Raw genomic sequence first — 25,585 nt, forward strand, 5'->3', positions numbered from 1 at the left:
GAATCCACTTTTCAAGAACTACAATGAACGACTCGTTTGGACTACAACGAGTTTATTCCGGATCTTATGAAGTCATAATGGGATCATTTAAATAATCTCCGCCCATGGAATACGCAAAAAAGGGACGAGGTTGAGCTGAATTAGAGAAGACAGTGTTGTTGGTGTCAAAGAGAGACCACAGCATTTCCAAAACGTATTAGTTTGACCTTCCTAAGGCTGATGAACTTTGAGTGGTTAAAACTTATTTTAAACGCTGTTCCTGAACATTATAACCCCAACGTTTATCTGTTTGCTGTACATTTTATGTGGAACAGCTCGCAATGACAAAAAACAAACCACTCTGTGGAAATCAGTGCTTGCAAAGTCTGTGCATGAAACCCATTTCTGCACGTTTGTAAACATTGTCAGGGTCTGAATCGGACTCGAATTGGTTTTGAAATTGACGCCATCCTCAATATTTACACTAGAGAAGAGCTCGTAGTTATGGAGGGACGGGCGCTAAGCGCTGCCAAACACAACACACTGGGCCAGCTAACCAATCACAGCACATTTCGTATTTCGGAAGGAGGGGCTTCATCGAAATCGGCGTGTTCGAGCCAGACTGGGGAGAGAGGAGCCGTAAGCTGTAAAAATCCACGATAAAATTACTAAAATGTCAACTTAAATTAAAAGCAAACCAGAAAACATAAAAATAAAAGATAGTTTAAAGCATTACAATGCTAAAAGAACACACAGACTTTCATGTCATGTCAGAATTACTGTAATTATAAGTTTACAAAGCATATTTATGACTTCACAAGACATCAAAATGGCTGCCAAATTTATCTGAGAGAATATAGAGGTGAATTCATGTTGTGATTCAGTATTTTACTAGCCTGAGAAAACCCAGACGACTTCCGGCAAATTTAGATTTGCTCTACAGTAGTCTGGCTAAGAGCTCATTCAAGCCCATTTCTAATCCGTCCAAATCAAGGCACCAATCAGAAACGTTGGGGCGGGCTTTACACGATGACGATCGCTCTGATTGGTTTTAGGTCTATCCAATTGCGCCCAGAGGCATTTGAGCGACGTCCGTTGGTGAAGCGCACCAACTTTTAAATGCATTATTATATTCAAATTGCAAACACATGAGGACAGTCTCCATGAAAGACCCAATGGCAGATGAACGTGCTGCTACATTTCTCTCCGAAACGGTAGGAAATGAAATTAGATTTAATAGAGGATTTTAACTGTGACAAGATGATTGACAGGGCAGTTTACGTGACAGGACGCACGCGACAGATCCGTCCGATAAAGATGATGAAGTAGTATGTCCCAAAGCTTGCCTACTTTTTTGCTACACATTCAAAAGTAAATACCTTTTCTTCACAAAAAGAGTACATACTTTTATGGCGTAGTGTAACTTAGGGACGCAGCATATGGCTTTACACGATGACGATCGCTCTGATTGGTTTTAGGTCTATCCAATTGCACCCAGAGGCATTTGAGCGACGTCCGTTGGTGACGCCCCTTTGGAAATGAGTTATTAATGAAGCTTTGCCAGACCATAACTCAGTTACTACTGAGAATGGTCTGGTTTTAACCAGGCTAGTATTTTACTGTCATCAACACCAAAACTGCATATGGATTCATTTAGCCTGTATGATGGTAGGTCGGAAGTAGAGCTTTTAAAACCATGTAATCAGGTGACGCTTTTCCTGATAAGATCTTGTTATACGTGTCTTTAAGAGAGCTTACTAAACAAAAACATTGTCTACTTGCTTTAAAAGCAGAACAGCAAAAAAAATCACCCCTCAGACCCAAGAACATGAACATCTAGTACTAGAATCTGACATTTACAGTAATTCTGCAGAGAATCAGCAGCTTCAGGACAATCCCCTTTAGGTCATCACTGAAACTGAAACGCCAGCCGCATGAATTCCCCTTCGCTGTCCAACCACAATAAAACATCTTGAACTAACACAACTAAATGAAACTGATCTGTAGTTTTTCTGTGAGTCTCAATACCACAAAGCATTAGATTCCACATTCATGCCAAGCTCACATGAGCGAATGTAGATGAATAAGCGTTAATAAGAGGTAGAGGAAGTGCTCGCTGCTTCTTTAAGTAATACACGTCTGCGTTTTCATCACGTGAGATGTGTGATTGACATGAGCGGATGGACGGCTTGCCAAATGCAATCATCTCTGATTGACTGACTGACACACAGACATGCCCTTTACAACCCGTCAAATACAAATACTGGCTTCTTTAAAAATCATATCTGTGGGGAAAACATCCATTCTTACATTATTCTTAATATATAAATAAATATATCCAATACAAAATGTAATTGTGTTCATTAACCCTATAAAGCTACGGTATCATATTTGATATACAAGTTTCTAATGTCTCTAAATGATCAACATGATCAAAACTTCTATAAAATGCCTTTTGCCATCTTGACTGATACTTTATACTTTTTAGCAAGTAAAAGGCCTTTTAGTATCATTGTAAAAACATCCACCTTCAGGTCAAGCTTCATGTGTCTGAAATCTTTACTGATTTTTATAAAGTACACTACTGTTCAAAAGTTTGAGGTCAGTAAGATTTTTAATGTTTTTAAAAAGAAGTATCTTCTGCTCACCAAGGCTGCATTTATTTGATTAAAAATACAAACAAAAACAGTAATATTGTGAAATATTATTCCAATTTAAATCAGCTGTTTTCTGTGAATATTAGAAAAACCTTAGAAACATTGCTAAGCTACGTAATATGCTATCAGTTTCTGATGCAGAAAAGTTAGTTCATGCATTCATGACCTCGAGACTGGATTACTGTAATGCTTTATTAGCTGGTTGTCCTGCATCCTCAATAAACAAGCTACAGTTAGTCCAAAATGCCGCCGCTAGAGTTCTTACGAGATCAAGAAAATATGATCATATAACACCGATTTTATCATCACTGCATTGGTTACCTATAAAGCTCCGTATTAATTATAAGGTATTGCTACTGACTTATAAAGCCCTAAACGGCTTAGCTCCAGTCTATTTAACGGATCTTCTATCACCCTATAATCCATCGCGCTCTTTAAGATCACTAAATTCAAGGCTTTTGGTCATACCTAGGATATCCAGAACCACCAAAGGAGGGAGAGCATTTTCACATTTGGCTCCAAAACTCTGGAATAGTCTTCCTGATACTGTTCGTTGCTCAGACTCGCTCTCCCAGTTTAAAACTAGATTAAAGTCGCATCTCTTCAGCCAGGCATTCATATAATCCTACAGTTCAAACTACAATCCGGCCTCTAGCTCATAAATGCCAGAGGAGAACTGGCCCCCGACTGAGCCTGGGTTCTCCCAAGGTTTTTTTTTCTCCATTAGGTCACCTGATGGAGTTTTAGGACACCATTAGGTCACTTGATGGAGTTTTTCGGTTCCTTGCCACTGTTGCCTTTGGCTTGCTCAGTTGGGGATATTTTGGGGATATTTAATTTAATTTGATCAATCAATAAATTCCTCTTGAAACAAACTTTGTTGTATTATTTTAATTTAATACTGTGAAGCTGCTTTGATACAATCTGTATTGTGAAAAGCGCTATACAAATAAACTTGACTTGACTTAAAATGTAATGTATTCCTGTGATCAAAGCTGAATTTTCAGCATCATTACTCCAGTCTTCAGTGTCACATGATCCTTCAGAAATCATTCTAATATGATGATTTGATGCTCAAGAAACATTTATGATTATTATCATCAATGTTGAAAACAGTAATTTATATTTTTATTTCATGATGCTATGATGAATAGAAAGTTCAAAAGAACAGCATTAATCTGAAATCTAAAGCTTTTGTAACATTAAACACTACCGTTCAAAAGTTTGGGGTCAGTAAGAATTTTTTTCTTATTTTTTGGGGGAAATAAATAAAATAAATCAATACTTTTATTCATCAAGGATGCGTTAAACTGATCAAAAGTTACAGTAAAGACATTTATAATGTTAGAAAATATTATATTTTAAATAAATGCTGTTCTTTTGAACTTTCTATTCATCAAAGAATTTTGAAAAAAAAATTGTACACGACTGTTTTCAACATTGATAATAATAATGAATGTTTCTTGAGCATCAAATCATCATATTAGAATGATTTCTGAAGGATCATGTGACACTGAAGACTGGAGTAATGATGCTGAAAATTCAGCTTTGATCACAGGAATAAATTACAGTTTAAAATATATTAAAATAGAAAACAGTCATTTTAAATTGTCATAATATTTCACAATATTATTATTTTTATTTTTGAGTGAGCAGAAGAGACTTCTTTTAAAAACATTAAAAAAATCATACTGACCCCAAACTTTTGAACGGTAGTGTAAGTGTAAGAATAACTTTAATATTGTTAGTAATACTTCAAGATGAACACTTACTGAAGCAACTTAGGTTTGCTTAATTATTCATACATAAATCATGTTCAAATGCAAGTATCAATTATGATCCATCAGGGTTTTAAGGAACGTTTCTTTGTTCATCTCTCAATCATCATTATATTGCATTGCATTATATGTTTTGCCCACCACAGTATAAAATACAGAGCATTTAAATATCATATTACCAAAACATATCATTGGTCTCATTGATTTACATTACAAGTTAGAATTTTATCTTTAAGGACATAAATCTGCACTAAATTGCATATTTTTGAGCGGTTTGGGCACCTCTTATGTCTGAAGGTTCAATAAACTGTTTTATTTTTCTTAAAATAGATATGGCAGGCTTTACAGGGTTAATATTTTAACACAGAACGCATCACAGCTCTGAAGTGGAAGTGAAACCTGGTAGTGTGAATGTGACTATTTAAAGAAAAGAGGCACTGATGCCCGTATGAAGGACTGTATAAGGCGTCTTCTGTTAACTCATGAGTGTTTGACGTGTGTGTGTGTGTGTGTGTGTGGGATAAGTGAAGTCCGTCACCTTGAGCGTCTGCGTTTACAGCAGCAGCAGCAGCAGCACACAGTGATGGCCAGCAGCACCACTCCCAACACCACGGCCATAGCGATGATCAGAGCCTCAAAGTTCACTGGCACAACACAAAACAACAGCAAATCACAACACTGAACACACACACACTTGCTCAAACCATATCTCCTGAAGCACTGAGTGTGTGTCACTACTGCCACCTACTGGACACTTACTGACAGTGCAAAAACAGGAACGTTCTTCTCATGATCGAAGAGATGCGCAATTGTTTTTATCGTTATCATGTGAGCATGAGCAATGTGATTCATCATATAAAACTTAAAGCAAGACGTTTACGCAACAATTACATCATTTACGCAACTTATTTACAACCTGTACATTTCAATTCAACATCATCAGTGTCATTTTAGGGATTTCACCGTAGATCCACGAGGTTATAAGTCTGTCTGAATGTCTTCTTCTCTTAAGACAAGTGATAAGTGGTTTTGTAACCCTGAAACTGACGTGAAACTGAGCTGATTCAGGACAGAAATACTTGAGACGTTCATTGTAGAAGTGAGAAACTAAGTAAAGGGAGAATATAAAGTCATCATCGCGAAATAAAACTCAACATCTGGATTTTTAGCATTTTTATTTTGTGACAAAGACAGTCTGAATGTACATTTTCACACGTATTACATTCACTATTTACCCAATAAATAAATAAATAAAAGAACAGGTAAATATTGATTTAAGTTTAAATTATTTATGATCTACAGCCTACGTGTAGAGAGTCAAAACTACGAAAACCCCTAAAGGGACCATGAGTCATAAAGGGAAAAAAAAACGAGATGGCGGAAAAATTTTTTGTTAATGCTTTTGCGTTCCCCTGAGAAACACAAGGGGGTAATCATTCAGAAAACACTGAAGCTTCCCCGGGCGCCGCCATTGATTAGCAGACCATCACCTGCTGTTAGCTTCCCATTGACTCCCATTCATTTTGGCGTCACTTTGACAGCGAATAACTTCACATCTGAGGCGTTTAAAGACTCCATTTGTCCATTATTTATTTCTAAAGAAACACGAAAATGTATAAAAGGCTCCATTACCTTGTAGCTTACATTATGGCCCCATAGAAGCAGCTTTTGTAAAAAACAGGCTAACGATTGTGTCATAACCACACGACTCTCTGTCGCACAGTAGAGAGATTACCGTATGGACAGGAGGAGAAGCTCGCAGGCAATCGGGGGGACGTGGAGGCAAAGTGACAAAATAATTAATCAGAATACTTAGCAAAAGTTTCTCCTGCTCCTAGCTCATGAACACCTCCTACTCACACTCTCCATCTCTGCAAGTTTCGGAAGGGAATGACTCAGATTTCTCTCGGCACAGCTACTAGAAGACAGACGGGTTGCTCACGTCACATCTACGTCATCAAGCTCAGTTTGAGTCTGCGCAGTACGCTCAGCCATCAGGAAGTGAGAGCTTCTAATTGACTTCACTTTTCTCTGTTGAATCCAATGGGGTCGCTGTGTCCATTTCTTTTACTGTCTATGGAGAAACGTTGCGTTCCCCCACAAAATGTTTTCCGCTCCCCAAGAAACTTTGCGTTCGCGCGCAAAGAACACAAAAGATCGAATGCAAGTTCGAGCAAATGCAAAGTTTCTCAGAGAACAACACAACGTTTTTCGGGAGAACACAAACTTTTGCGAGCAAAAACACTGAATTATTTTTTTTTCCTCCCATCTCATATTTCTTTCATCACCATGTCCCTTTGGGGACTCAGTACAAAACAACATTTCTGTTAAAGACCCACTGTGGTCAAAATCAAGTTTGTAATGTCTATGTGGTGTTTTTAATATGCTTTAAGACAAACCATGTGCAAATCCATAAGTTAACGCCATTGCTGAGCATTTTCTCCTTAAAGCTGCACCGTGTAATCTTTTAAGTTGATTCTTAGCAAAAAACACTTTGTTCGTTCAAAAGTATATGTGCTCATTAATGTGTAATTACTTCTTCCAAACGAATCAAGTATTCTCGTAAGCGTAGAATCTGCCATTTAGAATACACACGAGCGAGTCGCTCTAATGGCGGCGGCCATGTTGCGCATCCATCTTGAAAATACATTAGCCAAAGAGGGACATACAGTACAGGCCAAAAGTTTGAAAACATTACTATTTTTAATGTTTTTGAAAGAAGTTTCTTCTGCTCATCAAGCCTGCATTTATTTGATCAAAAATACAGAAAAAAATGTAATATTGTGATATATCATTACAATTTAAAATAATTGGTTTTCAATTTATTATACTTTAAATTATCCTTTATTTCTGTGATGCAAAGCTGAATTTTCAGGATCATTACTCCAGTCTATCACATGATCCTTTAGAAATCATTCTAATATTCTGATTTATTATGAGTGTTGGACACAGTTCTGCTGCCTAATATATTTGATGAATAAAAGGTTAAAAAGAACTGCATTTATTCAAAATAAAAAAAGATTATCACTTTTTTTCAATTTAACACATCCTTGCTGAATAAAAGTATTGATTTATTTCAAAAAAAGAAAGAAAAAAAAATCACTGACCCCAAATTACTGACCAGTAGTGTATATTGTTGTTACAAAAGATTTCTATTTTTAAAACATTTGCTTCTTTTTTTCTTTTTATTCATCAAAGTATCCTAAAAAAGTATCACAGGTTATGAAAAAATATTAAGCAGTAATGATCCTGAAAATTCAGCTTTGCATCACAGAAATAAATGATAATTTAAAGTATAATAAATTGAAAACCAATTATTTTAAATTGTGTAATAATTGTCCACAATATTAAAAAAAAATTCTGTATTTTTGATCAAATAAATTCAGGCTTGATGAGCAGAAGAAACTTCTTTCAAAAACATTAAAAATAGTAATGTGTCCAAACTTTTGGCCTGTACTGTACCTGGAAATTCAAGCTTCGCCTTTCGCGTTCTGACACTCAGTGGCACCGTGACGAATGCGAGGGGGAGATTACTCACGACTGCCGGCAGATTTGAACTAATACGGCCACCGTAGGAGTTAAAACGCCCTTGGAATGGGAGGGGCTAGAAAGTAGTATTCAGTTGGTGGTCATATACAATTTCACCGCTAGATGGGAGAAAATCCTACACATTGTAGCTTTAAAACACCAAAAAAAAAAAAATCGCTGGTGTTTCTGACATCACAAACTACCTTGTAACCAATCACGTAACGAGGGGGGCGGGATTTAGCATATCATTAACTGCCATGAAGCAAGGGAGTCTCGAGAGAAGCCAGGTTAGCCCTGTGCATTTTCTGTTGATGTAAAAAATCATGTACATTTAGCAATATAGCAGGTTTATGATGTATATTACGATGTTATGATTAGGGTTTCTCCACTGACGTTCTGAGTTGACGTTCTGAACATTTTCTAATCTTGACAAAACACATATTGTCAGAAAGGTCTGAGTCTCAAGGTTCCATATTTTGTGGCAGAAGTGATATTTGGACAGACATTTATTAATTTGTTATGTTAGAATGCATACAGTTAAATTCAATGGAAATCAATGTCACCCAGTGGCTATTTTGGGTATTACGCCTAAACAAAATCTCATGGGAACTTCAATTTTTGTGATATCAACTTCAAATTTGGAATACAACTTGGTTAGATATATGGCTTTGATTTTATAGTAATTTTATAGTAAAAAATATTTTGTAAAATATATATTTTATATAAAAGAAAAATATTAAATAAATTATATTTGATTTAATGTAAATTTAAACTTCCATAACTTTTTCATACCTAAATTTAGCAATAATCTGCTATTTTTTCCCTTTAAAACAAGACCAGACTTAGGTCTATACTCCAAAGCATTCTTGAATTACAACCATTTAAGCTTGAATAGTCCATTTTAATGTCCATTCTCAAAAAGGGGGGTGACAGTTAAGGGGTTAAAGCAGGACATGACAATTAGTCATTAATTAGTCATACAACAGGACATTAGGGTTTCTCCACTGACGTTCTGAGTTGTTTAAAGCGTTTCTAAGATGCTGATTGTTAGAAGGCAGCTGTCTGACTCTGAGATGGTGAATGGGAACATGGTTTGTGTAACATTAGCAACAGATTATTAGCTGTTTGATAACATGGTCAAGCAAAAGGCTAATCATATTAATTACTGTTATGTGTCCGACGTTGTAGAGAGCGATACATAAAACGCATCACCATTCTGATGCATTGACGAGCCTGAATAATTCACTCTTCTTCTTCTGAATCAGTTTCTGGTTTGAATTAAACTAGTTTTCCACTTGCCATCATGTGGCGTTTACTACAGTAAAGTTGAGCGAGTGGATCTGGGGTGTATTCCAGAAAGCACGGTTAACTTACCGTCACATATACCCTGGGGCCGGTTTCACAAAGCTATTTTAGACCGGTCTATAGTGTTAGACGAGTCTATAATGTGCTCATAGTCTAGTCTAATGCAAGTTAGACTGTTTCACAAAAATAAAGACTTGACTTAATTTAGACCAAAAACTAATAATTAGACACCTTCCCCCCAGGCTAACTTAGGTCTAAGACTCTGTTACCTTGGCAACCAGCAGTAACAATCAGTTACATTACACACAGCCAAAAGAAAAGGGAAAATGGCTCATAATTTAAACATTTCTTCTTGTTACTACATTCTCCGCTAAATGTCCCAAGTAAAATGTCCTTGTAACTGTTATACTCCTCCAACAAACACATATCTTCCGCTGGGGTAAACTGCACTGAGCGGCTGAATGCGCTTACTCGATCCGCCATGTTTTTTGTTTTGAAAAGTGTCTTATTTTACCCAGAATGCATTGCAGTGTAGTCCTACTTAAGATAGTCAAGAGTCTTAAGTGCTTTGTGCAACGGTCTGATTTAGATGTCTATCTGAAGTCTGACTATCTACTATATCTAAGCCATAGTCAAAGTCTATCTTTGTGAAACCGGCCCCTGAACTCCCGGTTGATTAAACCAAATCCTGCTTACTCGAGGTATGCTGGTTCCAGAAACACGTCGGGGAATAAGTTCAGCCAACCCAGAGTATGTTCACGGTTAACACAGCAGACCTTCTCAACAGAGCGACGAATCTACTTACATACCCTGAATGTTACTTACCAAAGATGAATTTTAAGGGATAAAATTATTGACTACAGGGGCACTTTAAATAAAGCTGAAATAAAATAAAATATAAATATTAGATGGAAAACGTAAAACTAAAAAAAAATTTGAAATATTGCCTTGGCAAATGAAATACATTTAAGTTGAAGTACTACAATTATTAACTGAAATAAGAATACATTTAATTCTAGAAATATTTTTAAAAACAAAACAAAAACTAATAATGATGACAAAACAACATAACAAAACTAGATTAAAAAGTTCGTCGAGACAAACTTTAAGTTGGCTTGAGAAAGTTTGGACCAGAAAGTTTGAAGAAGTTTAAAGTTTGAAGTAGTTTAAAGTTAAAAAGTTGCTAGGGTGTTTCTAGTGGGTTGCTAAAGTGTCCTGGGTGGTTGCTAGGTGGTGGCTATGGTATTCTGGGTGGTTGCTAGGTGGTTGCTATGGTATTCTGGGTGGTTGCTAGGGTGTTCTGGGTGGTAACTAAAAACTAAATGAAAATTTGAAATGTTGCCTTGACATCTAACTGAAATAAGTTTAACTTGAAGTGCTAAAACTGAAACTAAATATGTTTAGTATTTAGTATTAATATTTAACTATAATGAATACTAACATGTATAACAGAAGAGCGCTCATTTATATTGTGTTGCCCTGGACAAAGGTCATTATTCAGGAATATTTAATCCCACGACTGACCCATCAGAATCAAGTATTCTAGAGATCTGCATAATAAGTGAATTTAATGTCCTCCGGACTTTAAACATTACATTATAAAACCACTGCTGCCTTTCCCCTGTCTTTTAAAGGAAGTTGAACTAAGGGACTTTCAGCCCTGAATGCAAATCTCACTTCGCGAATGTGAAAGTATTGCTTCCATGGTCTCAACAGCTGGCTGTGTAATAGAAATCACCATGTATATTGTGAATCTTAAAGCTATTAGCATGTGTTACGTGATAGAACATCAAACTCACCCCAGCAAACACCCCAGCGGGCCTGAGAGAGTTTACACACCGACGCCGGAGGAATCACATACGACACGGGATAATCTGTGCAGCTGTTGTTGGTCTGGCACCACAAACACTGTTGGCAAAAACATTTATTATAATAATCATTATTATTATTAAATGCCTTACTGTGCAGAAGTGACACTGTTTTAGTGGAAACACAGCAGCTCAACACATTATTATCAGTGCATTTGATGCTGTTTTGTGTCTCACTAAAACATTCATTCTGTTTGATCCAATGACACAAATCAGTCTGATATCAACATTTCAAAAGATGAAACGAAAGTATAATCATCATATAATTATTGTAAAAGTACAGACACCAAACTGACACAAATTGTTACTATTGTACAATTGTAACTGTTTTGATGATCATTTTTATTACCATGGTTCTACTACAAATGTAAGGTTAAAGCATGGTTGCAGAAGTTGCATCAATAAATCAGTACAAAAACATAACTATCAATGCATTTGACGAATTGTATGTTTTTTGTGTTAGTTGGTTTATGTCTCTTTAAAATATTCATGACACAAGTCAGTCTTTGTGTAAATAATAGAGTTATAATTGTGTCTGAACAGATTAGTCTGATATACCCTTTTATATAAATACTTCCCTAAATGTGGTCAGCCCTATGTTCCCACATTTCTAATAATTTTTTTTTTACTGAAAATTTTGAAAATTAGGCCCTATGTTCCCACAGCCCTATGTTCCCACAGCCCTATGTTCTCTCATTTAACTATGTCTCCTATGAAGGGTAGGTTTTAGTGCTTGTGCTGGTACAGGGATAGCCCAATAACATCCCAGACAAGTCTCCCTCCTGTGAGGGGTAGGTTTAGGTATGTTAGGGTTACGGCTATGGGAACATAAGGCTGTGGGAACATAAGGCTGTGGGAACATAGACACGCTCCCCCCTAAATTACAATATTAATTTTTGAAACGTTCAGATGGCAGTGCAAAAAAAAAAAAAAGAATGACCTGGCTGATAAAAAGTAAATGAGCCAGTATTTGATCTTACCGAAACATTGGCGAGGCAGGTATCACAGGAAGTCAGAGTATTGCATGCTGGGGTAAGAATGAAAACATATCAGAACATAAAAACACTTTCACTTTGAAATTAAAGAGCTGATTTTAGCCCAAGAATTACCCAGATGAGCTGGAACCTCATTAGGCATAACTAATTTATGCTTAACTTTGTTAAAGGGATAGTTCACACCAAAAAAAAAAAATTCTGTCATCATTTATGAGTTTCTTTCTTCTGTGGAACACAAAAGAAAATATTATAAAGAATGTGGGTGGTTTCCAGACAGTTGACGGCACCCACTGACTTCCATATTATTCTTTTTTTCCTACTATGAAAGTCAATGGGGTCCATCAACTGTCTGGTTACCAACATACTTCAAAATATCTTCTTTTGTGTTCAACAGAGAAAAGAAACTCATACAAGTTTGGAACAACTTGAGGGTGAGAAAATGACAGAATTTTCATTTCTGGTTGAATTGTCACAGGAGGCCCATTTCCTCCAGATAATACAAAAAAAAAATCATGCTTTGGTAAAGCCGAATTATGACTTTTTATGTCATATTTATGACTATTTATTTATGTCATAACAATCTACCAAAGCATGATATTATTCTTATGTGGCATAAATGGGCTTCCTCAAAAATTACCAATCATAAATGGCGTACAAGAGTATCACAACTGACAAATTAAATAATAAAAAGTCCTTCAAAAATATTTATTTTTCCATTGACATTCACACAATATGTAAGTTTAACTTATGTGTTATTCATAAAAGTCCCTTTGGTGTTTTTTTTTTTTATTGATGACTAACACCACTGACATTAAATATAGTAACAGTTTTATATTAAGTATATTATATAAATTATAAACAATATTGTAATAGGTATATTAATTATAGAGACATGCTATAATAATAATAATAATATATATTTATATATATATTTATATATTTACAAGACTTCATATTACAAGCATTTTCAGACTGGCAATTTCAGACTATAGAGATATAGGATAAGAAGGAAGACACAGGCAAGTAAAAACATACGTTTGTGAACAGGTGGAGGAGTTGTAGGTTTAGTTGTAGTTGTAGTTGTAGTTGTAGCTGTAACGTTAGCTGTAATTGTAGTTCTTGCGTTTGCTGTCACAGTAGCGCTGAATGCGACACACAACAGCAGGAAGACCGACATCGACCCAAAGACTCGGGATTCATCCATACTGTGAAGGATTTAAGGGTTTGTACAGCAGAAGAGTGTTGAATTGTATTTGAGCTCTGAAATCTTCCTTTTGACGAAGCGGAAATCTCAAAACTCTCCTCAATACGCAAATGAAACAAATCATCTAATGACCAAACACGGAAGCACAACAACCCTGCTGACGCACTTGTGCTTTCAAAATAAAAGTCCTTTAAAACTCCATAAACGGAAGTATCATCATATCCTTCTGGGACCCAGAAATAGACTTTTGGGTTTGTTTGTACTGTTTGTTTGTTTGTAAAAGTCCTGAATGTGCTCTTTACAGGACACCCAGGTTGTGACATGTGACATGTATGGTGTCAGAGAAATTTACTCAAATATAATGTCCACTGTAGTGGACATTATATTTGAGTAAATTTCTCTGACATCATACATGTCACATGTCACAACCTGGGTGTCCTGTAAAGAGCACATTCAGGACTTTTCAGAGATACCAAATGTTTGGAGGTTTCACCATGAAAACAAGTTATCCCTGGTCTTTAAAAATATCTGACATTAATTTAGTGATCAAATGTAGCACTCTTATGGAAATATGATAATGTATTGTAATTTTAAAATTGTATTTCATAAACCAACATCTCAGGAAAACGTTATGGGGTTTCAAATAAAAAAAAAATACTTTCTGTTTCAGAGTATTGATTTCTTACACGTCCACTCTAAAGGACATCAGGACTTACATCATGTTTATCAGGCATTTTGGGAGACACAACAAGTGAATATGGAAATAAATGATACATCAATATTCCTATGAAATATTAGATATTATTATTAAAATGTTGCTAATTATTACTCCAATTATTACACTTCTTTTTTCATTAAATGTTGCTCCAAGAACACATTAATGTGCACATTAGTTACAGTGCATAGATATATTGCATTGAATGGGAATATTAATTTGACATTTTACCCACATATTGCATAAAGTAAAATGGTGTATCGCTTCATTTCGTTATATCTTTCATAACATAGTTGAGAATCATCTTTAAACAAATTGTAGTTAAAATAAATCCTGAAACCCCCAAATTTATTGGTGATTGAAAAAAAAAATCCCATTGTTTTTGCCTATACATATAATTTCATGTCATTTTATTTTTTAAACAACTGAGTCCTGGTGTCCACAGAGGACATAGCATAACATATGAATAAAATATCATTTTTCAAAAAAAAATTTTTTTTTTTTTTTTTTTTTTTTTTTTACCATTTGTTTCTTATGCTTTAATCAATGTGATGACATGAAAAAAAACTAAATCAAAAAATATTTTTTTTCTGGGTCTCAGGAGGATATAATTATCATAAACGTGCCGACACCAAACAAACCCAAATTTAAGTCATTATGAAAAAAAAAAATGACTTAAGGCAGGTTGATTTTTATTACTATGGTTTTGCTACAAATAGCATGGTTAAAAAAACAGTAGTTGCAACAACAGTACATTTGTGGTTACTGTGGGTTTACTACAAATACCATAGGTTACTGTACTATTGTTGCTATAGTAAAACTATGATTATTCTCACTTAATGCAGGAACCAATTACTCATTAGAATTATAAATTGAGGCATTGGTGTATTGATTCAGTCCTAGCCAGAATCTAAGCACTGAATGTTCGCAACAAAATAACATGTATGAGGAGGAAGCGTTAAGAGAGGAAATGGGTTAAAATGTGAGACTGAGTCACTGCTGAGCACATGGTGAACTTAACCTTGCGTAATAATACTAATACAAATGCTAAGAATAACACAATTAATATTTGATGAATATGACATTATTCCTGCAAAGTAAAAAACAATGAATGCAATTTTAACTGTAAAAGACTGTAAAAAACCTGTTAATTGGTTAACAGTAAATTCCTGTACAACATTTTTGAAGAAAAATTGTAATAGCCTTACATTTCATGTAATTTTACAGTAAAATGCTGTTAAATGTACCATTAAAAAAAAAAAAAAAAAAAAGAACAGTAAAAAAATAAATATATATAGTCCCTGTCTGGCACTTTACATTTGATGTTTTGTCATTTTAATAATTGAGTTCCTTCTTAGTATTTCTGTATAGGCTACATTAGGGTTTTATATTAAGCTGCATCTTATATTGTTAAATGAATGTTTATTGCATTATTTTAATATCATGTTTCCAATCATGATGGTGTTTTGTATTTGTGTTTATGACACTGTGTGCATTTTCTATCTGGTATTAACCTCAGCTTGTGGAAAAGCTACTTATAATGTACTTTGAATCATCATGTGTGTTTTTTTCTCTATACCACCAGTGTTATTATGGTGGATATCAGTATATTAAAAGTACAAACCAATTTTAGTAGCAACATGGCCTTGCTAATTCAGCAGAAAAGGTCTGTTGGAATTATCCATTTTTAAATATATATATATATATATATAAATGTGACCCTGGACCACAAAACCAGGGTCTGTGTTGTGGCAATAGCCAACAATACATTTTATGGGTCAAAATTATCGATTTTTCTTTTATACTAAAAATCATTAGAATATTACGTAAAGATCATGTTCCATGAAGATATTTTGTAAATTTCCTACTGTAAATATAAAAAAAAAGAAAAAAATTGTGTGAGTGGATGCAGCACAATTGCGAACATAAATGGAAAATTTTAAAGGCCATTTTCTCAATGTTTCGATTTTTTTGCACCCTCAGATTTTCAAATAGCTGTATCTCGACCAAATATTGTCCTATCCTAACATCAATGGAAAGCTTATTTATTCAATATATTTAAATTACCCTTAAGACTGGTTTTGTGGTGGGTCACATATATATTTTAACTACAGTTACGCTGTTCTGTAAACATGTTTACATTTTTACAGTATTTTTACTGAATTATTATTTATAAAGCACGTCATGAAAACAGCCTTGTGTACCTTGAATGCAATATAAGTGTAGTCAGAGATGTTGGAGCAAGAACGTCATGGAACAGAAGGTCAGCATTGCGAAACATGCCAGACCTCCAGTTTTGACTTCCCTTTAAAACAGAAAAAGAGCAAAAAAATCCCCCAGCAGGCACAGCATCTGTCCACTGGTGCAGTGTCGTCCCTCCGGCTGGCGTGCGCTCATGGCTCTGGACGCAGCGATCGGGCTCTTTACTGTAATGACAGGTAAGTGTGATTTTAGTACATCTGCCCTGATCTGTATCTGTCAAAATCAAATCAAAATCCGATTATGTTGCAAAGATCATTTTCTCTGAACATCGTCTCAATTCTAACCATGCATTTCATTCTTGCATGCTCTCTTTCCACACATCATTAAACAAACTTGAACACATAAATAATACAGTGTGTTAATATTCACTAAATGCATGTGACCGCACTGTGAATGCAGACTCAGACAATTCATAACTTCCCTTTTCTATATTCGACTGTGTTGTGAAATGCTCGTCACAATGCAAGACTGATCTGAAGTGTGTGGTTTTTTTGCACGTGAAGTCAAAGAGCATAAAAGCATATATTAGTTACATTACATTATTAGTCTTCATTTGCGTCATGCATCTCTGAATTGGTTTAACAGAATAACTGGTAACACTTTACAATAAGGTTAGTTAATGCATCAGCAATACAGATGTTGTTACAGTGTTTATTAATAATTGTTAATATTTTAGTTAATAAAAAATACTATTGTTCATCGTTCATGTTAATAATAATACAACTTTGACACTTTATGATAAGGTTCCATTAACATTAGTTAACTAACATGAACTAATAAATTAAAAATACTTCTAAAGCATCTATTAATCTTAGTTAATGTTAATTTCAACATTACTAATGCATGATTAAAATCAAAAGATATATCTGTTATATTATTTAGTGGACCGGAGCTGACATGAACTAACAATGAACAATTGTATTTGTATTAATTAACGCTAACAAAGATTAAAAAACACTGTAACAAATATATTACTCATAGTTAATATTAGTGAATGCGTTAAATAACGTTAACTAATGGGATCTTATTGTAAAATGTTGCCATTTTTGGTTTTAATCAGTAAATGTTGAAATTAAAAGTTAACATTTTAGTTTAGCGTCCAATTCTCACTATTAATGCTTATGAGCATGAATATTACTATGATATTGGCTATTATTACTTATAATGCACATATCAATGCCTTGTTCTGCATGACCATATTCTACATCCTTAATCCGACCCAAAACCTAAACTTAACAACTACCTTATTAAATATTAATAAGCAGTAATTAGGAGTTTATTGAGGCAAAGGTTGTAATTGATAGTTAATTGTGAGAACTGGACCCTAATCTAAAGTGTGACCATTAAAATGAACTATATATAAATGCTGCAGAAGTATCCTTTTTTGTTAGTTTCATGTTGTATACTAATGTTAACAAAAGGAAGCTTGTTGTAAAGTGTTATTGAATTATTTTACAGAAAAAAAGAAAAGAAAAAAAAAAGAAAAAATATATTATATTATATTATATTATATTATATTATATTATATTATATTATATTATATTATATTTTTATGGTTCTGTAAACCGTTTCTTCTCTGTTTCAGCATGCCTGTGGAGGGCGACACCAGCTGTCTACACCCTCTCTGCCCCGGGGCGAGTGTTAGTCCTGGAGGGATCGTGTCTCGTGCTCCCCTGCTCCTTCAGCCCGGTTCCCAACGCAACGCGGATGGAGGTTCGGCTCACGAGAACCCCGACTTCCTACTTGATGAAACTGAGACCGACGGTGTTCAGCACTCACCGCGGGGATGCGATTCATCCAGACTTCAGAGAGCGCACGTCCCTCGCGGGGAACCTCAGCTCCGGGGACTGCTCCATCAACATCCACAGAATCAGCAAGGAAGACCAGAACACGTATGAGCTGCAGATGAGGGAGCTGGGTCAAAGGTCATGGGCCGTGGGCACCAAAATCAACGTCAGCGTCACTGGTATGCTAATGTTGTACTGACCTGATGCAAATACAACTAAAACCGTTTAAAAAGAATTTAGAAATGTTAACTGAAATAAAATAAAAAATTACAAAATGTACAGCAAATAACAATTTATTTCAGTTGGCCTGTGTTGCTAAGGCAACATTTTTACATTTTCGTTTAGTTTCAGTTGAAGTATTTAAGAAGCCTAACTAAAACTGAAATAAAAATATAGGCTATAGAAATCACACACAAAAAACACACAGCAAATTACTTAAATTCAAAATATTATTAAACACTATATAGATAGCCTATATATTTAAAATAATAATAAAAGTGACAAACAAACAACAAAATGTGTACAACTTTAACTAAAATGAAAAAATATTTGTACAAATAACTAAAAAATATTTGAATAAATTCAAAATATTAATAACAACTACATAGACATTTAAAAATAACTAATAGAAATGACAACACCAAAAAATCCAAACTAACAAAAAATTTAAATGAAAACTGAAAACAAAAATTAAAAGAAGAAACATATATTTATAGATATATTAAAAAAAAAGACAAAAACACACCACAAAAATATTATACATTTATTAAACATTCAAATTAAAATGGAAATTATAAGAATAAAAACTAATTCAAAGTAACTATAAAACTAAGTAGACATTAAAAAACTAGAAAACATGACAATGGAAAACATATAAATAAAACAATTAATTAAACTAATTCAAAATATAAATAAAAACTATAAAAGTATATTAAAGGTGCAGTAAGCAATTTTTGGGAAATGCTGTCGAAAGTGAATCGGAACCAGCACCAAAACACACTTGCAGCCAATCAGCAGTAAGGGGCGTGTCCACTCATGAGGGGGAGGTGCTGTGCTACACAGCGTTTTGGGGCGGAGCTATCAAGATAGGGGTGTGATCCTTTTGGGTAGGGGCGTATTTTCAAATATCAACAGCGTTTCTCAGAAATCGCTTACTGCACCTTTAATGATACTGTAACAACACTGATGTTCATGTGATTTACAGCTAATAACACAGAATATGTGTATGAATCTCGTGTCTCATCATCAGATACGCCAGAGCCGCCTGAGGTCACTGACCCGGGGCCCGTGAAGCAGGGTCAGTGGGTCGTGTTGAACTGTTCAGTGAGGCTCAGCTGCCCGTCCGAACGGCCCCGTCTACTGTGGAAGTGGGAGCGAGGCGATCAGAGCGGGAGCATCGTTCACGGAGACACGGAGCTGCAGCGTGACCCGGGACACTTACCCGTCATGTTGACCTCACTGTCCTTTACCGTCCCGCAACACACGAACCCCAGAGTGCGATGTGAGGTGGAGTATCTGAAGAACAGGAGATCTTCAGCCAGCCGAGAGATCCTCGTTCACTGTAAGATCTCAAAGATCCTTATTCTCTAATCACAGACAAGCAGAAAAGCCATGGAAGTTCAGTGATTATGAAGAACTTAAAGTCAAACCAGTGCTGCATATGAGAAAAAGTTGCGGTTTTAAATTGTATAACAACATCCAAAGTGCCAAACCTTTTTTACTTCAAGGCCCAGACAATATATGAAGGCCCTCAAAGAGATTTCTGGTAATTCTGTTGTATTTACAAAAGCTGCTCATTTTCAAACATTTTTATTTGTAAAAACTATTGGCAATTAAAATTAGTTGAATTAAATACTTATTTAAATATTATAAATTATATTTATAATAATAATATTTAATTAAATAATTAAAGTAATTCTTAATCATTAAAAAAAAATCTAGAATATTCTACAGTTTTTTAATACCTACAAATGTACATGATTTTCTAGTGACTTTTTTATTATTTCAGTATTATTTTATTATTTTTTTAATAGTTATTTATTTGGCTACACATAGCAATTTCTAAGCATTGATAAAATATTTTAGAATTTGACATAACTTGAAAATTTCACATTCATTATAAAAAAGTCTATGACTTAATATTTCACTAATTTCCATGATTTTTCATGGTCTATAAATCACACTTTTAGAAATTCCCTCATATATCCAGGTTTTGTGGTTCTGAGCTAAAAATAGCAGTTCTAATTAAAATAAGAAATATGATACTGTTAAGTTGAGTCTGAGGATGAAGAAGATTGACGAAGTAATTCAAATATAAACGTTGTTTATCAATCAAATAGACTCGGGTAATCCAATAGTGGTGAAGCACAACAATACCAGACAAAGTTACAAAGTATTCAAGATGACAAACTGAATACTAACAGGTGGGATCTAATTAATGAGTAACCAAGGAGACTGATTGGCGGGAACAAAGGAACACAGGAAACTGGTTACAAAAGATGAGCAAATTAAAAGTCCTTGAAAATTAAACTAAGACATACTTAAATGAAAGTGATTGTGACAGATACCAGCTTACATCTTGATTTTCAGTTGTTTTCACTTATTTCAAAGTTTGTTTTGTTTTATTTTAAATCATTTTGAGGCCTAACGCAGTTCTAAATGTTTCTGTTCTCCTCACAGTTCCTCCCAAAGACGTCTCCATTCATGTCCTCACGACGTCTGTCCGGGTCGGAGGAAATGCTCTGCTGAGTTGTTCCTGTAAGGCCGACCCGCCGGCGTTTGAATACCAGTGGTCAACCATTCAGTCGGGAAACACGGTGATCCTCCCCAAACGCACTGCCACCGTCCACATCTACAACGTGACCCGAGACACACGCGCTCAGTGCACCGCTGCCAACAGACTGGGACGGGCGGCGTCTCGCCTCACGGGCCTCAATGTGCAATGTGAGTCAATGGCCTCCTGCCTCCTGCCTCCTGCCTCCAGCCTCCTGCCTTAGTAGTTTACACACTTAAGTAATTCGTACGTGGTTCCAATCCAGCATCTGTGGAATACAAAAGGAAAACTTTATGAAGAATTTGAAGGGAAAAAAAGAAGAAAATAAGAATAAAAAAAGAAAAAAAGAATTTGAAAACATTTTTAAGAATTTGAAAACATTTGAAAGAATTTGAAAACATTTGAAAGAATTTGAAAACATTTGAAAGAATTTGAAAACATTTGTAAGAATTTGAAAACATTTTTAAGAATTTGGAAAAATGTGGAAGAATTTTTTTTTTTTTTTTACGAATTATTATTTTTATTTTATTTTTAATTTGAAAAAGTTTTGGTGGAAAGCAAAAGTTTTGTGAGTGAACAAAAAGTTTCAAGGGGGATCATTGAAAAAGCATTGAAATGTATTTTTTTTCTCCCATCTCGTATCTTTCCCATCATCATTTCCTCATTGAGAAACTAGTATAGTTTTTATTAATATTTTGAAGGTGTTTTTTATTATTTTAATTTCAATTCAATTTCAATTTTTTTTGTCATTTTAGTAGTTTTTTTTAAGTTTTTTTTTTAATATGTCTATATAGTATTTTTTCAGTTTTATTTTTATTTTAGTACATACATGAGAAATGAGAAATGCATGCAACTAGTTGAAAAAAAAAAAAGTTTAAGTTGTTTATATTTTATTTTATTCCAGTTAACATTTATTTTATTTCAAGTTGAGATTTTTATTTTATTTCATTTTTTAGCTATAATAATAACCCTGCCGTAGAAACCTGTAAAACATGATACAAAATGACACAGCATTCTTCTGCTTCTGTATTCTGTCCTTTATAGTGCTGTTTTGTTTGTCTCATGTTGTACATGTCCACTATTCTCATCCCTGCAGACGCTCCTGTGATTCTGTCCAACTCATCCTGTGATTGGGACGGGACGCTGCTGTCCTGCTTCTGTGCCGTGGACTCGAACCCTCGTCCCGCTGTCACCTGGAGCGTGAACGGGACTCACCTGCCGGACGGATATAATGCTTCTTTTTCTTATTTCAACCATATACTGATGGCGACTCTCAGTGGATTCTCAGACGCTCCTCTGCCGGTGGAATGTTACGCAATCAACTCACTGGGAAACGACTCTCACGTACTGTATGAGGCTCATGATGGTACGCTACAGCTCAACAATGACCTTTAGAGGATTATAGTTCAGTAAAAATATGAAGATTCTGTCATTATTTACTCATTGTTTCAAACCACTATTCTATTATTTTTCTGTGGAATCTTTGTTTGCAATGATTCTGTAACTGATCCATAAATCCTGAAGATTTGCACAGAATGGGAACACTTCCTTCCGCACATCCTTCTGTTTTAAACTATTAAATATAATACTTGGTAATAAAATTATGCTTTTATCTGCCAATAATAGTTTTTATACTATTAAATATGATAATTGATAATATAATGATGCTTCTCTCTACCAAAGAGTGAAGTAAAAACAGCTGTTTAACACTAATTTAGTGTTTAAATCCTTTCTCCAAACATCAGGACAGGAAATTAAACAAAAAAGATGGAAAAGACTAGAAAAGTCATGAAAATATTTGTGGTAATGGTGTAAAACCTGAAGAACATGCAGTAATGGAAATTTCTGGAATTTCTAATTATTTTATTTTATTATATTTTTGATTAAATATAAATTTATATCAGTGCTGTCAAATCGATTTATCGCATCTAACATCAAAGTTTTTGTTAACATAATATATGTGTATATATATATATTATATGTGTGTGTGTGTGTGTGTGTGTGTGTGTGTGTGTGTGTGTGTGTGTGTACCTGTTTTTCTATCCCGGTGGGGACTTCAACCTGAATGCACACAGACTCATGGGGACTCGTGTCACAGTGGGGACCTAAATAGAGGTCCCCATGGGTAAACAAGCTTATAAATCATACAGAATGAGGTTTTTTTGGAAATGTAAAAATGCAGAAAGTGTTCTGTGATGGGTAGGTTTAGGGGTAGGGTTAGTGTAAGGAGATAGAATATACTGTTTGTACAGTATAAAAACCATTACGTCTATGGAGAGTCCCCACAAAGATAGTAAACCAGACATGTGTGTGTGTGTGTGTGTGTGTGTGTGTGTGTGTGTGTGTGTGTATATACAGTATATACACACAGACAAATATATATAAATATAATAATATGTATACACACATATGTAAGGAAAACATTTTTACAGTACTAATTTATATATAAATATAAATAAATATAATTTATAATATTTACATAAATATTTAATTATTAATAATAAAAAAAAATTCTAATTGCATATTCATTACATATGCATTATAATGAGGAAGTTGTTTTTCCCCACAGGTCATCTGATCTGGATTCTAATACCAGCAGCATGTGCTGTGTTTTTCCTTCTGCTGATGAGTCTTCTGACACTTTACTGCTGTTGCTGCACAAACAGACGGTACGATCGATCTCACTAATGTTTTATCATGTGCTTATAAATTTATTATCAATTCAGTTTCATGTCTGATAAATCTCATCTGACTACATTCAGTGTAAATAACATCTGAGCTCTTTTCTTGTTGAAAAGGAGACGTGTCATGGCCTACAGACCTCCTGCAATACATCCGGAGAGTCTCGGCATCTATCAGGAGCGCATGCCGCTGTACATTAACTGCAGTGAGGTCACACACATCTACACCAACGGCAGTTACCAGCTCATCTATCAGAACTGCACTCCATGTTTTGTTCGAAGCAAACAGGTAAAAAGCGATGATGGGCTCATGAAGATTGGTGCGGTTTGAGTCGAGACATTCATTCGAGACAGGGCCTATAAGTGAAGCGACACAACTCACACTGGTAGATCACATGATACATCCAGATTTCATTCATACTACCCATATTCATACTATATAGAATTTAATTTCTTAATGGTTGCGAAGTAAATTTAAAGGAACATGTCGACTTTTTGGAACTTTAGCTTATTAACCGTATCCCCCAGAGTTAGATAAGTCCATACATACCCTTCTCATCTCCGTGCATTTACATTTACATTTACATTTAGTCATTTAGCAGACGCCTTTGTCCAAAGCGACTTACAAATTAGGACTAAATTCAGCGAGTCATCATAAAGCGGCAAAAGCAACAACAACGCAAGAAGGGCTCAAAATACGAAGTTCAGGTATTATTCAGAGTAGCATAAGCCTGATAAGTGATGTTTCAAAGGGAAAGAAAACTTTTTTTTCTTTTTTTTTTTTTTCTATAAGGTGCCATGTAACTGTCTGACGCACCCACCGCTAGCCTAGCTTAGCACAAAGACTGGAGGTAAATGGCTCCGGCTAGCATACTGCTCCCAATAAGTGACAAAATAACGCCAACATTTTCCTATTTACATGTTGTGATTTGTATAGTCACAGCGTGTACGAATAACAAGATCACATGAGACACAGCCATCTTCTAACCGTATACATACTGGGAACTATATTCTCTCAGAAGGCGAAGCGCTGCTACTTCTGCGGAGGGATTTACTCCAAATCTGAGCGAACTCTCTCCTCCTCACTTGAAAATGTATTCCTACAAGTCCAAATCGCATTTATTGAAACTCTAAATTATGGAAAGAATGTTTTTATTAACATTATAAGTGAAAGTCATAGGGGGGGAAATATGTCAACAATCTGAGAGGTATCACAACAGCAAAATGCCATCGGTGTTTATTAAAAATGATGCGTTTGATTTTGAAATGCAGCCATCTCTGTGTTGCAGATGCATAAGAGACAAAGACGAGGAGCCAGACGACAGCGAGAGCAGCGAGAGAGGCCGACCGCCGTCACCATAGACTCTGACACGGCCATCTATGTGGAGGTCATATGATCACAACATCATCAATGACTCCTCGAATAACAGAAGCAATCTTACCTGTCTGTGTTTATATAACCATACCTCTGCGTTTTCACTGAGAACTGAGCCTGTGCTGGCGCTGTTGTTTCTGTATCAACCAGCCTCCAGAAATAAAGAAATAAAAAACAATGTCTTTGGCATCGCAAGCTATACAGTTTGAAGAATATGAAGAAGTGCATGTGAGTGAATATTGTTTGTTTGGCTGTTTGCAACATCACTGAATAGACAAAAAGTGGCTTTATGCTGTGTGTTTTAATCGCCATTCAATTGAACAGCCAATCAGTGATTTGCAAATCAGTCTAAAGACATTTCAGGTTATTTTCATGTACACTGACTGAGCTATGGAAAGTCACATTTGAGATTTTTAAAGATTTTCCTTTGACATGCGCTTTAAAAGTAAGTCATTAGTGAAAATTATTTGCATCATTGAAAAGTCAGTATATTTCAAAGGTGGTATTTGTACATTCCATGGACAATATATTCATAAAATGATACAAGATAGAGTCATGAACTGAAAGTATTTTGGGTTCGTCCTGAGGAAAATAGAAAAATAAAACAGAGTTTATTGGAAACTAAAACATGCAGGTTAAGATTGGAACAGGGAAATGGGCAAAAGGTTAAATTTTTTG

General features: G+C 35.0%; 2 protein-coding genes across 2 annotated transcripts in view; one reads left to right on the plus strand and one right to left on the minus strand.

Annotated features, from left to right (window-relative positions):
* LOC309484487 (pituitary tumor-transforming gene 1 protein-interacting protein) overlaps positions 1-13,468 on the minus strand; it is a 32,071-nt gene extending 18,603 nt beyond the window's left edge. Inside the window, exons 1-4 of the mRNA XM_082150860.1 lie at positions 13,146-13,468; positions 12,096-12,142; positions 11,047-11,155; positions 4,953-5,058 (exon numbers count right to left, since the gene is read on the minus strand). Of these exons, the coding sequence (XP_082006986.1) occupies positions 4,953-5,058; positions 11,047-11,155; positions 12,096-12,142; positions 13,146-13,314 (431 nt within the window). The 5' untranslated portion in view covers positions 13,315-13,468. The remainder of the gene's footprint in view (positions 1-4,952; positions 5,059-11,046; positions 11,156-12,095; positions 12,143-13,145) is intronic.
* Positions 13,469-16,257: 2,789 nt separating this feature from the next.
* On the plus strand, positions 16,258-25,089 carry LOC309484418 (B-cell receptor CD22-like). The gene is made up of 8 exons (XM_082150739.1): positions 16,258-16,467; positions 17,877-18,257; positions 19,328-19,639; positions 20,758-21,021; positions 21,948-22,217; positions 23,421-23,520; positions 23,650-23,821; positions 24,822-25,089. The coding sequence occupies exons 1-8, from the start codon at positions 16,425-16,427 to the stop codon at positions 24,927-24,929; spliced, it is 1,650 nt and encodes a 549-aa protein (XP_082006865.1). The 5' UTR covers positions 16,258-16,424; the 3' UTR covers positions 24,930-25,089.
* Positions 25,090-25,585: the final 496 nt, after the last annotated feature.

The sequence above is a fragment of the Leuciscus leuciscus genome, assembly GCF_965113295.1.
Source record: "Leuciscus leuciscus genome assembly, chromosome: 20".
In the NCBI taxonomy this organism is placed as follows: Eukaryota; Metazoa; Chordata; class Actinopteri; order Cypriniformes; family Leuciscidae; genus Leuciscus; species Leuciscus leuciscus.